General features: G+C 38.6%; 1 protein-coding gene across 1 annotated transcript; it reads left to right on the forward strand.

Moving 5' to 3' along the window:
• Nucleotides 9,629-13,627, forward strand: LOC107607322. The gene is made up of 3 exons (XM_016309290.1): nt 9,629-9,727; nt 13,054-13,501; nt 13,611-13,627. Exons 1-3 carry the CDS (start codon nt 9,629-9,631, stop codon nt 13,625-13,627), a joined length of 564 nt encoding a protein of 187 aa, XP_016164776.1.

The raw sequence follows: 18,136 nt of genomic DNA on the forward strand, positions 1-18,136 counted from the left end.
ATCAATTGGTCTTCATCCTTACTGTTTGATGGTTTTAAGTTCCCCCTTGTTTGTTCTAAGGGCCCATTCATCTTCTTGAAGACGATTTCTTTCCAGGATGGGGATTTTGTGTATCTTTCTACGAGTTTTCTGAGTATTTCAATGGCTTGAAGGTAATCCTCATCTGTTGGTTCAAGAGATGAAGGTTGAGAATAATTTTGGTGACATGGATGTATTGTGGTGAAGTTGTGTTGAGGGGTGTGGAATGAGTTGTGTGATTGATGGGATGACTTGTATGGATTTTGGAGGAAACTTTGTGTTGAGGCATAATCAAGTGATGAAGATCTTTCAAATGAGAAACTGGGACGTGAGGGTAGATGCTCTTTCATTCCTTGGTGATACTCCCATCCACCATTAGAATAATGACTTACATCATTTTGTGGTGGAGGAAAATATCCCATATGATTCTCTTGCCCATCTTGTGTCTCTGAAGCAAATCTCCATGGATTGGAGTGCTTAGAATTTGTATTTTCTTGGTGATATTCCCAGCCACCATTAGAGATTGGTGATGGTGGGTAATATCCCATAAAATTTGTTTGATCATAAGATGAGTTGAACTCCATTTGAATTTTGGAAAACACAACACCAAAGAAAATTGAAATTGCTCATATCAGAGATGAGAATTTCTTAGTGAGGCAAAAACTCAAACACCTTGGTTTCAATCTAAAACAGAAAACAAAAATAAAGAAAATGCTTGATCTAGACTTCTCACCCACTTAATCATTGTTGATCTAAATCAATCCCTGGCAACGGCGCCAAAAACTTGATGGGAAAATTTTTTGTGGAAAAATGAATTTCCAAAACACCAAAAACTCACCGGCAAGTGTACCGGGTCGTATCAAGTAGTAAAACTCACTTAGTTGAAATTTTGCAGAAGAAGAACAAGAGAAGTTGCAGATGGAGAATGAAAACAGAATTCCTTCCAATCCCAATCCAAAATTTCAAAACAGAAAAGAAAACTAAGAGAGAAAGCAAAATGAAAACTAAAGAGTGCACAACTCCCTATTGGAGCCAGCCTCCTTTCTAATCGAGCTCCCCTACAAAGATGAAAATGATGCCTTATATAGGCTTTACAAAATAAAATGAAATTGAAATGAAAAACAAATTAAATGAAAATCCTAATTCTAGCTTGTTCTTGTGCCTTTGAGTGATGATGTGGGCTTTGCTTGCTTTAGATTTGAAGAGAGATGGGTTTGTTGGCCTTGATTCAATTTGGTGAAGAATTGAATTTAATTGGAATTTTGGTTGAATTTTGGCCCAATATTGCACCTCCCAGGGACGGCTCAGTTGGAAAACCAAACTGAGCACCCCAATGTTGCTATCCGTGTCAACTTGTGCGTCCCAGCCCCTTGGTGTGCCAAATTGTTGCGCATCATGCTTGCTCCTTAGTGCCTTTGGGCGTGCCAAAATGTGGGGAGATGGGGGAAGTAGTGCTCAGTTGGGAAAACCAACTGAGCTCCCCTTGTGTAGCGCCTTGCTTGAGTGTGGGGTCTTGGGTTCGAACTTTGGTGGAGGCCTTTTCAAATGTTGCACTTTGATTTTCTTTGGGGAGGAGCCCGAAAAAGCTAAGTTGGAAAAGTGAACTGAGCACTCTTTTCTTGCTTTCCTTGTTTTCCTTGTGTCTCCCCCTTCGAGCCTTGGTGGAAGCATTGGCTGATTTTTTTTGCTTATTTTTGGCCCTTAAAGATGCATTTCACTTGTGCCTCAATTTCGTTCTAAATATGGACTATTATACATCGTTGGAAAGCTCTGAATGTCATCTTTCCAACGCAACTGAAAGCACATCAATTGGACGTCTGTAGCTCAAGTTATAGCCCTTTGAAAGAGGCATAAACGCCCAAGTTTTAACTTAGCGAAAATTCTTGCTTCCAAGCCAAGTTTTTCACGATAAAGCTAAGTTCACTTAGTGAACTGAGCTTTGTGATGCTGATTGTGAAACTTCCTTGATTTGGTCATGGGCCACGCTTTTAAAAGCATGGCCTAAGGCTCCAAAGTGTGCTCCAACTTCAAAGTGTGCCCCAAAGCTCTTTTTTTCTCCTTTTTAGCTTATTTTGTGCTTCTTTGCTTCTTTTTCTTCTTATTTCCTACCAAATTTATAAAATTAAAAGATCAAGGAAATATACCATTTAAGTATAAAAGAATGCAATATTTAAGCACTAATTATCAATTTCTTGTATGAAAAAGCATAGAAAAATATGACATGGTGACATGTCATCATATGTAAGCTAAGTGAAACAAAGGCCTCAATCATATAAGTGCATGCATACATCAAACCATAGAAATATAGAATTAAGCAAGACAAATATCACAATTTTAGAGAGAAAAAACACACACCAAAACTAAAAAATTGGTTAATAAAATGCAACCATTTCAAATAAGCTCAAAAATCTCACAGGTTTTGTGTGTTCGAGCTCTAAACCATGTTCAAGTATAATATTTCTTCAAACAAGTTTAATAAAAAGTTTTAATTTAAATTAGTGAAATACTCTAAAAAGTTTCTTGAAAAATTAAATATTACTTTAACCAAGTGGTGGTAAAATATGCACAAAATCAAACAAATATGCAATCAAACATGCAAATGCAACAACTAACAAGTAAAGTAATATATTGGTGTTGAGATAAGAAAATAACTAACCCATGGAAGTCGATATCGACCTCCCCACACTTAAAGATTGCACTGTCCTCGGTGCATGCTGAGATGTGCAGGTGGACGGGTTGCTCCAACTGACGCTTTTCTCTAGAGATTGTGCAGATGGACTTGTCTGTTATCCCATATAGAAGTTTCTCTTTCTCTTTCTCGGTGGCCAGCCTGAAAGAAGAGGAAAAAGAAGAAAAAGTAACCCAGAAATAAAGATAAGAAAATAAAGTCTGGGTGGGTTAATGCCAAATAATGAGGGTCTCAATTACATGGTAGCTACAACATGCAAGTGAGAAAACAATAGAAGCACATGGCATACCAGTGGTGCAAAATTTGCAACAAAGGGGAGGAGCGTGGGTAATGAAAGACAGTATAAGTTCATATCAATGCAAGAGGAGTACAAGTATCATAAAAGATTAGCATTGACTTATGAATAATAATACCCAATCAGAATAAAACAAGTCATGAAGCACCAGGATAATTCAAGAGAAGATGCAACAGTTAAATAAGAAAATTTAACACCAACGGAAAAAATAATAGATTTAGAAAAGGAGATAAAAATATACAAAAAAATTAAAATGCAATGAATGAAAGTATTCAAATAAATTCAGTAAAATAGAATGAAAGAAAAGAAGGATGAGAAGTTAAAGAGCTGAAGAAAAAGAAAGTAAGAAAGGAGGAAGAAAAAATAAGAAAAGATAGAAGAAAGAAGAAAGAATGATAACAAAAAGATAAGTAGGATTGGAGAAGAAAAGATAGGAATTCTGGCGCTGATCTGGATAAACTATGCGTCGCATGCGACGCAGACGCGTGGGTTGGGCTATTTTCAAGTGACGCGGATGCGTGGGTCACGCATTCGCGTGGAATGAACTGTGCCATTGGCGCGAGTGCAGCCTCGCGTAAGCACAACTCTCTGTTTTATACGCATTCTGCCAAAAATTTGGGTGACGCGTTCGCGTGGGTGACGTGATCGCGTGAATGGCCATATTTTGAAAAACGACGCGGAAGCGTGGGGCACGCGTTCGCGTGATAGGGCTTGTGTTTCTAGCACGAGTCCAGCCCAGCTCCATCATAACTCTCTGCCATACACCACTTTATGTCGATTTTGCAGGGCCACGCGGTCGCGTGGGTGACGCGGTCGCGTGGGAAGGCTATTTTTCAACATGACGCGGACGCGTCAGCGACGCGGTTGCGTGGGCATGGTTATGCCTAAGGCACGCCTCCAGCCACACCTTCGCATGACTCTCTGCTACTTTTCTTCCTTGTTTCTAATGCACTAATAACGCGGACGCGTCAGCGATGCTTATGCGTCGCGTGCATTTTTTTTATACAATATGCAAATGCAAATGCAAGATGCAAGTGAATATGCAGAAATTATGAATGAACACTAGTAAAAATAAAATAAAATAAGATTAAGAATAAAAAAGGAACGATTATACCATGGTGGGTTGTCTCCCACCTGGCACTTTTAGATATAGTCCTTAAGTTGGACATTTGGTGAGCTCCTTGTCATAGTGGCTTGTGCTTGAACTCGTCTTGAAACTTCCACCAATGCTTGGACTTCTAATAAGCTCTATCAATACCAAGTAACTTTCTCAATCTTTGATGGAGTTCTTCACAAGCTTTGAGCTCCCAAATTTGATCCTCATATATTCTCGGATCCCAAATCTTGATTCTACACCTGTTTTCAAGTTGATCATCATGATTCTATCCGGGTGGTAAGCAATCTGAATTCTCACTAAGGCATTTAAACAGTTTCCTAGACCCATTCAATTTAGTATTCCTCCAACCATGATAATTTAGCCGTGAGCTTCCTACCACAATGAACATAGGATTGTGTTTCCAACCACTGACCATCTCCCTCTTACTCTTATAGCCACAAAGAGCTCTGAGCTGACCATCTGTCTCAAGTAAACCATATTCAAGTGGGAAAGTAAAGGTCAAGGATAAGAATTTTACCCACTTGAATGTTGTATTGGATGGCAATGGCTTTGGGGGTGAGGTCTGCAACAAGTTTGGCAAGGTGATTTCAAGCTCCATTCCCTTGTGCTCTTCCTTGATAACTTCCACCTCTTTGCAAGCTTCTTTAGTTTCAACATCTTCCTCTTGGTAGCTTTCTTCTAAATCAAACTCTTCTTCATGGCTTACCAAGGGCATGGAGGGTTGTGCTTCTTCTTCTTTAATCTCCATCTCTTGATTAACCTCTTCAAAGTCTTTAGCCATGATATGCCTTGGAGGTTGTACACCCTCTTTGGCAGCAAATTCAAACATCTTGGAAGGAGGTTCTATGACTGGACTTTCCCATGGAGGTTCTGCATCTCCTAGACTTCAACCACTTCTTTCTCTTCAATAATTACTGCTTTGTCCAGTTGTTTTAGTATAAAATCGTACTCATCCTTGATGATTTTCTTTCCATGACAACTCCTTTCAATTATTCCTTCATCTTTAAGGGTCTCTCCTATCTCCACATTTTGGGCCTCCTCTTGCTCTAAGACAAAATCAGACTCCTCCTTGATGTCTTCCTTTACTAATTCTTCAACCAATCCTTCGACTTCAAGGGTCTCCAATACCTTCATCTGTAGGGCCTCCTCTAGCTTCTTATGAAGTATGGATTCACGAAGATGATTTCTTCTTTCTTGTTCCATATCAATAGCATAACTGGGATCATCTTGCTCTTGGATTGATGGATGTGGGTGCTCTTCTATAGAGGGTGGTAATGGGATGGGAAGATTATTATGTGGTTGAAAAGAAAGTGCACTGAAGCTTGAGGGTTGAATATTGGAGGTATAGGGTTGGTCAATGCGGGATATAAGATTTTGGAGTGTAGAGGTGAGACCAATGATATTAGAGATGAGTGTGTTGTTATCCAATGGAGGTTGGGGTGGATAGGAGGGTTCATTTGTTGGGAGAAAGGGCTCATAATACGAAGATGATTCTTCTTGATAAGGATATGGAGATGGTGAATATTGAGGTGGTGGTTCTGGGTGTGGTGCATATGGTGGTTGGTGTGGTGGATAAGGATTAGGGTCATATGGAGGTGAATGGTGGAAAGGGGCTTGTGAGTTTGGTGGTTCAAAGGTATGTTGGGGAGGTGGTTCATAAGCATATGGTGCGGCTTGTTGGTAACTACAAATATTCATCATCTTGGTATGCACCTCGGAATGGCTCCTGACTATAGTAATTTGGTGGAGGTGGTTTGTCACGAAAGGGTCCACCATAACTATTGTCTGGGCATGCATTGTAGGATGGTCGTTGTCCATGGTATCTTGGAAGGTGTTCTTCCCAAAAGGGTTGATCAGATCCTCGTGGCTCCTTCCATCTTTGATTGTTTTGACCTTGATGCATGTTCCTGTTATAGCTTCCATTCCTTACAACAACATTAGAACCAAACTCAAAGCGACGGGGGTGAGAACTCATAGTAACTAATAAAAATTAAAAACCAAAATAAAAACAAATAAACAAGCAAAATAAAATATTTACTACCAATAATAAGGCACACGTTTGCAATTCCCCAGCAACGGCGCCATTTTGAACGAACTGATTTCTGCCTGTAAAGAATTAAATAGAAATAATCGCGTTGTAATTATAGCTTCTAAACCAACAGAGAATCCTTTCGTACAAAAACTTGGTTGTCACAAGTAACAAAACCCAATAAAATTTATAACCGAAGTATTGAAACCTCGGGTCGTCTTCTCAAGGAATTGCAGGGAAGTATGATTTATTATTGGTTATGGAAAAAGGTATATTTTTGAGTTTTTAAAATAGAGAACAAGTAATTTAAATGGGAAGAAAAATAAATCAATAATTATAAAGAAAACTCTTGGCAAGGTATAAGAACTGGAAATCCTATCCTAGTTATCCTTATCAGGTGTGATGAGAATTGTTATTGATCCCACTTAGTTAACCCTTACTAAATAAAGGAAAGTCAAGTGGACTAATTAATTTGATCCTCAAGTCTTAGTCAACTCCTATGGAAAGACTAGCTTAGAGAGATCCAAATCAATCAGCAATCCCAATTTTCAATCAACTGTTGAGTCTGATAACTCAAGTATTACCAATTACTTAACCAAAACTAAAAGGAGAAAAATCTAAATTATTTATATCATAAATAAAAGAAAGCAATCTTAAATCTGAAATACCTCAAATTGTATTTAAACATAAATTCAAATCTAACATGGAAAGGTTCATAAATCAAATTGGGAAAGTAAATAAACTAGTGATAAAGTAAATAAAAGTAGAAGAGAAATTAAATTAAAGAACATTGAACCTGGTATGAAGAAATAACCATAAAATAAGAGAAATCCTAATTCCTAAAACCTAAGAGAGAGGAGAGAACCTCTCTCTCTCTCTCTCTCTCTCTCTCTAAAACTACATCTAAAACCTAAAATTGTGTATTATGAATGTTGTATGAATTGTCCTATTCGTTGCCTCCTTTGTTCTGATGGATTTCCCCAATTTATAGCCTCTAATATGTGTTTCTGGACTTGGATCTGGGCCAAAAAAAGGGTCCAGAAATCGCTGAGGGCGTTTTCTGCAGATTCCTGCACGTGGCGTCTGTCACGCGTTCGCGTCATTTGGAGTTTTTCCTGGTCACGTGTATGCGTCAGTCACGCGTACGCGTCATTTGCGTTCTGCTCGAGGCACGTGTCCGCATCGTCCACGCGTATGCGTCGCTACTATTTTGCGCTAGGCATGCGTCCGCGTCGTCCATGCGTACGCGTCGCTGCCTTTTTCTTCAAAACTCTATTTTTGTACTTTCCTTCATTTCTGTATGTTTCCTTTCTGTTCTCTAAGCCATTCCTGCCCTATGAAGCCTGAAAATACTTTAACACATAAATCACGGTATCGAATGGTAATAAGAGAGGATTAAACATAGGAAATTTAAGAGCACGAAGCATGTTTTCAATCATAGCACAAAATCAAGAAGGAAATTGTAAAACCATGCATTTTGTATGGATAAGTGTATGAAAGATTGATAAGATCCACTCAATTGAGCATAAGATAAACCATAAAATAGTGGTTTATCACGTGACCATAAAAAATTGGCGTAAATGGCGTTTGGCCAGAGAGTTATGATGGTGTGGGGCTGGAACTGTGCTGAGAACACAAGCCCCATCACGCGTACGCGTCCCTGACGCGCACGCGTCGTATGCCATTTTTGCCCTAAGCCCAACGCGAACAGAGAGTTGTGCGTACGCGTTGATGCCTTCGTGCAATTCGCACAATCAAAGGCACGCGTACGAGTGCCCGACGCTTACGCGTCACTATTCAATCTGCGCAATCTACGCGTCGCATGCGGCGCACAATTAAACCACCTCAGCGTATGATTTTAAATCATCACTTCCCTAATCCTAATTCTTTTCAAATCCTAATTATTTCTTCTTCCTTCTTCCCCCTTTCTTCCTTATTCTTTATTCATATATATTACTTTCCTCTTTCCTTCTTCATCTTCTTCATCAAGTTTCTTTTCTTCCTCTCATTTACTCTTTCATTATTACATTAATTTATATTTCTTTCTTCTCTATTTTTCTTTTAGTTTAATTATCCATGGTTTCTTTTTGTTTCTTTTTCTTGCATTCTTATGTTGGTGTTGAAATTTTATTTGGGTATTACCTTACTATAATGAAGTTGTGGATATTATGAGGAGTGATTTGACAATTGATATTTTAATTTGGCTCTCATATATATTTAGATTATATTATTTTCATTCCTACTTTAACTTGCTCACCAAATGTTTGTGAAAAAGCACCTATGGCATCTTGAAATCTATTTTGTTCTACTCTTTTACTTGAATACCTCTTTTTCACAACACTTGTACTCCAAGGTAGCGTTTGTTTTGAGGTACTGAGACAGAGACTGAGAGACTGAGACTCAGTATCGTGTTTGTTAGTTCAGAGACTGGTACTAAAATTTCTGTCTCTGTCTCTAAAATCTCAGTATTTCAGTACCTCCAAAAAGTAGGGACACAGGGAACTGAAATTTTTAGAGATGGAGACTGAAACTTTAATAACATTTTATACCTAAAATACTTTCATTTCAATTAATTAATTCCAATTTTACCCTTTGTGCAAATTAAATTAGAGTTTCATTCTTCATTCAATTCTTGTCTCCCATTTTGCACCAAACAGAATACTGAGATTTATTTCAATCCCTGTCTCTTAGTCTCTGTCTCTCAGTCTCAGTCTTTCCGTCTCTATCTCTCCACCAAACACTACCCAAATGTATTTGGGATTATCATTCACAATTGTCATCATACACATACTCTCTAAATTGGCACATTTAATTATTGATGCTTGAGTTATGCTTTTCATGCCTACTACTTGCATGCTTTTACTCTCTTCCATCTAATTATTATGAATTGCCTTCTTGTTCCTCATTGATGTCTTACCTACATGTTGTAGCTACCATGTATTTGAGCTATCATCTTTCCTTTGGCATTCATTATCACTTGGAATTTTCTCCCTTCTGGTTCTTTAGTTATCTAAACTTCACATTCTTCCTTTTTCTTTCTTCCTTAGGCATGGGTACCAAGAAAGGAAAAGAGAAGGCCACTGACAAGACACCAACAAAGAGAGAAACCAAGAGAACACTGGCAAAAGCACTTCCATCTACCAGTGTAAAGCCACCAACAAAGCGGGTGAAGAGAATCCTTAAAGTTGATGACTCCGAGAAAGCTTTTCCCACCCGAGACTCCACATGGTTTGCTAACCGTTATTGCGAACAGATGTTCCCCATCCTAGCTGAGAGGAGCTACAACAATGAGCATCTACTCATTGTTCCAACACACTTTGTTGATTTTGTGGAGCCCCGAATAAAGAGGAGACAGTGGGGATCTCCCACTATGTCTTTTCGAGCACTCAAAAGTCGACCTTCACAGCAGACATGGTTGTTCTCATCTGGTGCATCCTGATAGAGCAACCCCTCAACTTGCCCAGCCACATCTGGCAAGCGATGGGACATGTACAGATTGCGGGTAACCTGCCTTTCCCTGCCTTGGTTTCAGAGTTAGTCTCTACAGTAGGTGTTTCCTATCGGGCTGGAGATACGAAGGTCATGATCCCTAGGGCCGACCAGTATGTCCCGAATGGGAAGTACATCAGGCCACCAGTTCCCTCTGCGAGCCGGCCTGCTGGCCCATCCTTGGATACTCCTCCCTCTTCCACTCCACCATCCACACCACAAGCACCATCCATCCATCAGATGTTCCTTCGGATCCTTGAGAGGTTCGACCGGCAAGACCGGCAGATGAAGCAAATGGAGCGCCGTAACAAGCGCCGATACAACTACCTGAAGGAACTCATAGCTGGTACTTACCCACCTCTAGAACAGAAGGACACCCCAGACTCCCCTTCATCTAGTAGCACAGGGAGCCATGGCAAACCAGACAACGGAGGCGATGCTTCCAGCCCTACCTTGCTCCTTACTGATGGCACGGAGGACCGTGCCAAACCTTAAGTGTGGGGAGGTGAGTCCTTGACTTCCGGAGGTAACTTCTCTCTCTTAACACCAACATTTGACTTTTTTTTTTGTTAGATAGGATAGATTGCATGATAATAATTGTTTGCATATATGTTTTGCTTGGTCGAAGTAATAATTTCTTTTCAAGACCCTTTTTATAGCATTTCACTAATTTAAATTGAAAATTTGTGTTAAACTTATTTGAAGACTGTAAATTGGAACATGAATTATAGCTAAGAACACACAACCTGTGAGATTTGAGCTTAATTACATGGTTACACTATTTAACCATAATATTATTCTTGTGTGTTCTTTTCTCTATGATTGCAATCTATATTTTGTTCCATTCTATATGTCCATTGTTTAGTGTATTTGCACGCATACATATGATTGAGGCCATCATTTGTTATTAGCTCACTTATCCCAAAGAGCCTGCCCTTTCAATCACCTTTGTTAGCCACCTTGAGCCTTTTAATCTCCATTTGTTCTATATTTTACCGCATCACTAGCCTTAAGCGGAAAAATAATTAATTACCTCAACTGAATCTTTGGATAGCTTAAGTTAGAGATTGTGTATCAATTAAGTGTGGAGAACTGTGGGAACTTGGGTTGATGAAAGTGTACAATGTTCTATTGACAAAATATTGGAAATTTGGGTGCCTACTCATGTGAGACCAGAAAAATTAAAATACCATGTGCATTGATATATTATGTTACTTTTACCTTTAAAAAAAAACCAAATCAAAAATATTCAAATAATTAAGTAAATAGATAAATAAGGGGACAAAATTACCCCAATGCTAATTTTAATAAAAGATCAATGCACATGTGGTGAAACTAAAGAAATATTTGGTACATGAGTATGTGATACAAAAGTGGGAATTACGGGTAGCTAGGCATGAATTTAGAGTTACATAGAGTGTGTGTGTGTTTAGGTGAGAACTTAGGGTAGTCAAAGATTCATATTATAGCTCACTTGGCCATACATATATCCTCACCCTTACCTTAGCCCCATTACAACCTTGAAAAGACCTCGTGATGTTTGCATTGGTATACTAAATTTTTGTTGATTGGTTAGATGAAGAACAAAGTCTAGAAAGCATGACTAGAGAAGAGTAGAGTGATTAACCCTAGACACTTGAGAGATTAGAGTGCATATACACTACCAGTGAGGGTTCAATGCTTGATTCTATGTTCCTTGCTTTCATGAGCTATCCTCTTACAAGTTTACCTGTCTTTTATTATGTGATTTGAATTAGTGGAATCTGGTTTATTTTTGTCTTGGAGAGCTTATTTACTTTTAACCAAGTAGATAGAAACATCTTAGCATATAGTTGCATTCATAGGTTGTATCTCATGAGTCTTACTTTTCCCCATTCATTCTTTATATCTCCTTGAGCTTAGCATGAGGACATGCTAATGTTTAAGTGTGGGGAGATTGATAAACCACTATTTTATGGTTTATCTTGTGCTCAATTGAGTGGTTTTTATCAAGTCTTTGCACACTTATTCATACAATTTGCATGAGTTTACAATTCCTTCCCAATTTTGTTCTATGGTTGAAAACTTGCTTCCTAAGCCTCTAAATTGTGTATTTTAACTCCCCTTTATACCATTCGATGTCGTGATCTGTGTGTTAAGTGTTTTTAGGCTATATAGGGCAGGAATAGCTCAGAGGATGGAGAGGAAGCTTGCAAAAATGGAAGGAGCACAAGAAATAAAGGAGATAACCAACGAGGAGCGACGCGCACGCATGGCTCATGCGTGCGTATGATTTGGAGTTTGCACGGCGACGCGTGCGCGTACCTGACACGTACACGTGACATGCAAAGATGACCAGTGACACGTACGTGTGACTGACGCGTACGCGTGACATGCGCTACCTGCAGAAATCGCAAAAAACACTAGGGACGATTTTGGGCTGAGTTTGGACCCAGTTTTTTGCCCAGAAACACATACTAGAGCCAGGGAACGAGCAGAGACTCAAGACACATTCTCATTCGCATAGTTTTTAGTTTTTAGTTTTGAATCTTTGAGAGAATACTACTCATTCCTCTAGGTTTTCTTCACATTCATAGTTTTAGAGTTTGTATGCTTTTGATTTGGATATTGAGAAGAGTCACTACCTCCATTGAAGTTTCCATTATTCTAGTTTGTTTCCTTATTCCTTTACTCTTTTATTGCCCATTAACCCTGTTTAGATACGCATGTTTATGATTTTGGGATTTATTAATGCGAAGAACTATTTTTACCTTTAATTAATTTTCAATTTCTATTTTATTTAATTTATCATGTTTTCTTTTTACTCTTCTTATATGTTTGTGAACGTTGTATTCATGTCAATGGAGTAGACTCCCAACTTGACTTAGGAGTTGATTGAAAGGAGACCCTTGAGTTGGAATACTCAAGTGTTAGTTTTAATTGGAAGTTGTTGGCTGGCTCTCTAGTCACTAACGCTAATCCTTCCATAGCAGAGGATTAGGACTTGTGAATAAGAGTTAACTCAATCACTTGACTTTCCTTTATTCGGTAAGGGTTAACTAAGTGAAAACAACAACCTCTTACTATTACACTTGAGAGAATTCCAACAAGGATAGAACTTCCGATTAATCTTTTCCCGGTCAAGGCTTTTTACTTTGAACACATAAATCTCTTTTAATTTACATTGCCTTAATTTACAATCATTTATTTTTCTGTTCTCCAACTCTTAAAATTTCTCAGAAAATTCTTGACTAATAAAATAGCACTCTTTTGTCAACTCGTTGGGAGACGACCTGAGATTTCTACTCCCAGTATTTTTATTCTAAATTTGTGACAACCCTTTTAAATTGATAAGCGGAATTTTCGTTAGTTAAGAACTCTACTTGCAACGCAGTTCTTATTATAAATTCTTAATTGGCAATTTTCTGCCCATTCAGGACCAGAGAAGGAAGCCGTTAGAATTTGAAATAGGAGAACATGTGTTCCTGAGGGTTACACCGACAACTGGGATTGGAAGAGCAATCAAGACCAAGAAGTTGAATCTGAGGTATATAGGACCGTTTGGGATTTTAAGGCGATTCGGGCCGGTGGCGTATCAAGTTGCTTTACCACCTCATCTGTCTAACCTGCATGACATATTCCATGTGTCACAACTCTGCAAGTACACGTCAGATGCGGCTCATGTGTTGGAGCCTGAGTCGGTTGAGTTGAGGGAGAACTTAACCTTTCAAGTAACGCCAGTGAGGATCAATGACACTAGCATGAAGAAGTTGCGAGGAAAGGAAGTCTCGTTGGTCAAAGTTGCTTGGAAGCGAGCAGGAGTTGAGGAGCACACGTGGGAATTGGAGTCTGATATGCGAAAGGATTATCACGAGCTTTTCTCAGGTAATTCAAATTTGAGGGCAAATTTCTTATTTGGTGGGGAGAATGTAAGAACCACAACTAATCAACTGGTTAATTAAGTAATTAATTGCCTAAATTATGTTCCAAAAAGTTAGAGTTAGAATTTGAGGATTTAAAAGTAATTTTTGGACTCAGTTGGTTTTTCTGAGTCAGAAAATGTGCTTTCTACAAAAAACCGCAAAAAACCGTAAACCAGCAGTTGAACCGATTGAACCACTTCAAGTCTGCCTGGTACCGCACGAGAAAAATTGAAAACCGTCAAAAACCTTAGAAAAATATTAGAAATGAAAAACCATGCGTTAAATTTAAAGGTTTGGCCCGAAGTTGGGCCAAACGTGCAAAAAATGCTAACGAGTTGGACCGGGCCCAAGTTGGGCCAAGCCCAACACATATAATGTTCATTTAATGAACCCAAACAACCATAACACACTCAAACACACCCACAACCAGCTGAGAAGAGAAGGAGAAGAGAACTCCATTGTCACTATTCACTTCCATCTTCTCAAGCTCATATCTTGAGCTACGAAGCTCCGATCGCCGCACCATTTGCGGTCACGCATTCCTTGTGAAGAGCTCTACAAAACTCATCTAAGAAACTGGAGAGGTAACCACGAAATCTTCTCAGTTCTTCTCTTCAAAGTTTCGAAAATCTAGGGTTTTGGCTAAGTGAGGTTTTGTGATTTTTGGGTGTTTAGGTACACTCTAGCCTTTGATTGATGTTGGTTTTGGCTTCCAAAACTATTGGGCAAGGTAACAAACATTGAAACTCTTGTGAAATTTCAATTATAATGAGCCCTAGGTTGATTTATGATGATTTATGTATATATAACTTGATTATGGTGAGTTTGGAACTTGTTGATGCTTGTTGGAGATTCTTGGTGGCTTAGATTGTGATTGCAAGCTTATCTTGGGCTCAATTTGGGGTTTTCGTGCATATAGAGGATCGGTCAAGGTATGGTTTCGGTTTTCTCTATGTAGTATATAATATTCATGGACACTTAGGCTAGTGACTTATAGGATAGGTTGGATTTATATGGTTGTTGATGATAGTTGGTTGATGTTGTATGTTGGATTGATGTTGCTATGTTGAGAAATGATGATGTTGAGATATGATGATTTATGATTTTGAATGATTGCATATTGATGGATAATAATGTAATGTATGAAAGAGGATGAAAATGAGAATTTATAGAGATAAAGTGATGATTGGTGAATGTGTTGATGGAGGATTGATTTTAGAGCTATATACTTGGGGTTTGGTGATTGAAAATGGTGAATCGTAACCCAAGAGGGTAAATTGTGCTGTAAATGGACTTTTGGTATTGTGGCTTGTGGATTTGGTAGATTTGGGTATATGTGAAAGTTGGGTAAAAAGGGATTTTTGGTGAACTTTGTATGATCATAACTTTTGCCTCGGTTTTCAAAATTTGATGAAATTTATTTAGAATTAAAGATCTTTGAAAAACCTTTAAATTGATATAAAGTTTGTAAAATTTGGAATTTTTTAGAGGAAGTTATGATCATTCAAAGTTGGTGTTAAAAATTTGAAATTCTGCTAAGTTGCAGAATTTTATGATTTCTGATGTGTGCGCATGCACAGCCTTGTGCGCGCACACAATCCTGCGAAAATCTTACTATGTGCGGACGCACACCTGTGCGCATGCACAGGCAGGGATGTGCCTACTGGTTGCAGCGCTAGCAGAGCTGGTGCGCGCGCACATCAATGGAGAATTACGACCTGTGCAGACGCACACACCCCTGTGCGCATGCACAAGTCAGGAAGGGGAGTCTGTTGGGGGCGCTAGCACACCCTGTGCGAGCGAACAAACCTTATGGATTTTAGTATCTATGCGTACGCACACACCCCTGTGCAGCCGCACACGCCCTATTTCTCAAAATTTACTTTGTTTTCAATTATTCTACCTTACCAACGAGGTTGTAAGCTTTTGTAACACCATTTTAAGACTCTGGGGCCTAGTTTTGGGTATTTAAAAACATGGTAAAGAATTTCAGGGCTTTAGATGTTATTAATTGGGAAAATAGAAAATGGAGGGCCTAGGTTTCTGGTGTACTGAAGGTGGTTCAACGTATGTGATGAATGGATGATGAAGGAGATGAGAATTAAGGAACTGTTGAGTTCAAAAACTGATATGTGAATGAACAGTGGTTAAAAAGAGTTGAAGGCTCTGGATGAAGTGATGGATCCATCTTTTACTGAAAATGTTTTCTGAAAACCACTGATGTATCATTTTGATATTGAGACTATAAGACGCTATGCGCCCGGCAGGGTTGTGGTTGGATCCCTCCTGTCGAGGTAGCGGCGGCGGTGTAAGGGCGGTGGTTCGTCCCGCTTGCGCTTAGATGCGAGGCCGGTGGCAAGAGTATTCCGCTCGCATCCCTTCGGATCGTTAGAGCATGCAGGCGCCGGTACCTGGACAGTGATCCGAGCACTATATCTCGGGGGTTCCCATATGAGGATTCCGAAGGGAGACTTCTCCATGAAGCTGTGTCGGGTTGGCTGTTGAACCGACAATGTGATATCACAGCCAGTAGGACATGCATTCATCATATGCATTTTCTATCTGTTTGTATGCTTTGACTACTTGAAATGGCTTGCCTATTTGTATAACATGCCTATTTGCTATTTGAATTATTTGCCTTATATGTTTCTACTTGTGATTTACTTGCATTGTAAGTAACTGTGTTTTCTACTGGGATTGTGGAGGTTCAGAAGGCGGTGGCAATGGGATCGCATGGAGGATAGGTTGGTGAAGGCTGTGGGACAGCGGTGTTTGGTTAGAATAGAAATCCCCTAAGATAGAATTACCCGGTTTAGTTATGTCAAGGTTTATATTTTATGCTTATTTGTTTTAGTATGCTTTAAGTTTGAACTCTTGTGATGGATATGGAGCTTAGGATTGCCTTTGGCATCCTGGGGTCTTATATCCTACATCACTGGGCACTGTTACCATACTGAGAACCTCTGGTTCTCATACCATATTTTTGTTGTGTTTTTCAGATGCAGGTCGTAACCCACCTCGGTGAGTTGTTTGGTTGGTGACAGAAGCGGAGGATCCGGACTTCCTTTTTGAGTCTTTGTGGTTTATTTTGTATATGTCTCTCACTTTTGTATTTTGTTTTGCCTAGAGGCTTGTATTGAGAGAACAAAATTGTATATGTTGCTTTTACTGTCTGGTTCTTTTGGTCTGTATATGGCTAGCCGGCTTCAACTCTGCGAGCCGTGGCTAGATTCTTATGATATTACACTATTATATTTTGATACACCTTATCTATATCTTGTGCTTTAAGTTAGAATCTTTGTTAGTACATTTTGCACTTTTGAAATCCTGTCTTTGAGCTATATTCTTCATCGGGCTTCTAGATTATACTACTCTTCTATATATATATATATATATATATATATCATATCTGAGCTTTTTGCTTTACGACTCGAGATAAAGCTTAGGCTAATTAGGGTGTTACACCATAACTTGGCCAATTGGCCCAGAATTATCGATTGAAAGTCCATTAAGAGCAACCTTGTGACAAAACACTTAGAGTAAAAAAGTCTCAAAGATCTTTCCCCGAATCAAATATGAAGTAACTACCTTCAAGTCATATAAGCCCAAAAGAATTCTCATAATACAATTTGGATATAAGTTTTTGGAAATTCTCAAATTCTAATTATACAATATTGATCAACGATAAGAAAAGCCCGAATGTAACTATAAGGACTATTACAAATCCCACTTTTTGAAATTAAATTTGTAAACTCTTCAATTCTTTTCACTTAAGATAAATTGTGTTTACTTTTTTTTTTTTTGCTTGAGGACAAGCAAAGTTTTGAGTTTGGTGTTGTGATGATTGCGTATCTTTAGTAGTTTTTATGGTTCTTTTTCATTTGTTATCTTAGATTTTAATCAAATTTCTTATGTTTTATAGTGGAATTTCATAAATGATCAAGTATTTGGAGTTGTGTTAATATTTTTATGTTTTCACGAGTTTTTATCTCAAAATAACCAAGAATTCAAGCCTTTTAACAAGAAAACATAAATACGGTTCAAGAAAGACCTAAACTGAGCCCAAAGAAACAAAACTAGGCCCAAAGGAACAAAATTGGATGCCCAAGCCTTCAAGCATGGACGCCTGGCGGCCACACTTCACGCCTGACAGCCAAACATGCACGCCCAGTGGCCTTTCCAAACGCCCGATGTTCCTCCCCATTTTGGCACACACGCTTGGTGGTAGCTTCCCAAGCCCATCGTTCAAACAAATTCTGAATGTGCAGTTGGGCCAGGCCCAAAGTTGAAGACATACGCTTGGCGTTCATCAACCTGAACTCCCAGGATACAACATTATTAAGACCCAATCTGAATTATATAAATCATAAGAAGCTTTAATCTCATCCAAAGATTTAAGATTCAAGATATTAGTTATCACTAATTTCTTCTAGAAAGATAAAGATTTAGTTGTTAGGATTTTTCTAGATTAGATTTGAATTATTGTTAATATTTAATTTTAATTTAAGTAGGTAGTTATCTTATCTTTCCTAAAGATAAGATTAAAGTTAGTTTTTGGATTCAAATTTTAGATGGAATTTAGGATATAAATAAGTGA

Source organism: Arachis ipaensis, chromosome B07 (genome assembly GCF_000816755.2).
Source record: "Arachis ipaensis cultivar K30076 chromosome B07, Araip1.1, whole genome shotgun sequence".
Taxonomy (NCBI): domain Eukaryota; kingdom Viridiplantae; phylum Streptophyta; class Magnoliopsida; order Fabales; family Fabaceae; genus Arachis; species Arachis ipaensis.

Excerpts from the sequence above, each read along its gene's own strand:
- LOC107607322 (XM_016309290.1), top strand. The coding sequence starts at position 9,629 with ATGGGACATGTACAGATTGCGGGTAACCTGCCTTTCCCTGCCTTGGTT. Across the intron at positions 9,728-13,053 it reads ATCGGGCTGGAGATACGAAG|GACCAGAGAAGGAAGCCGTT; the intron begins GTCATGATCCCT and ends CTGCCCATTCAG.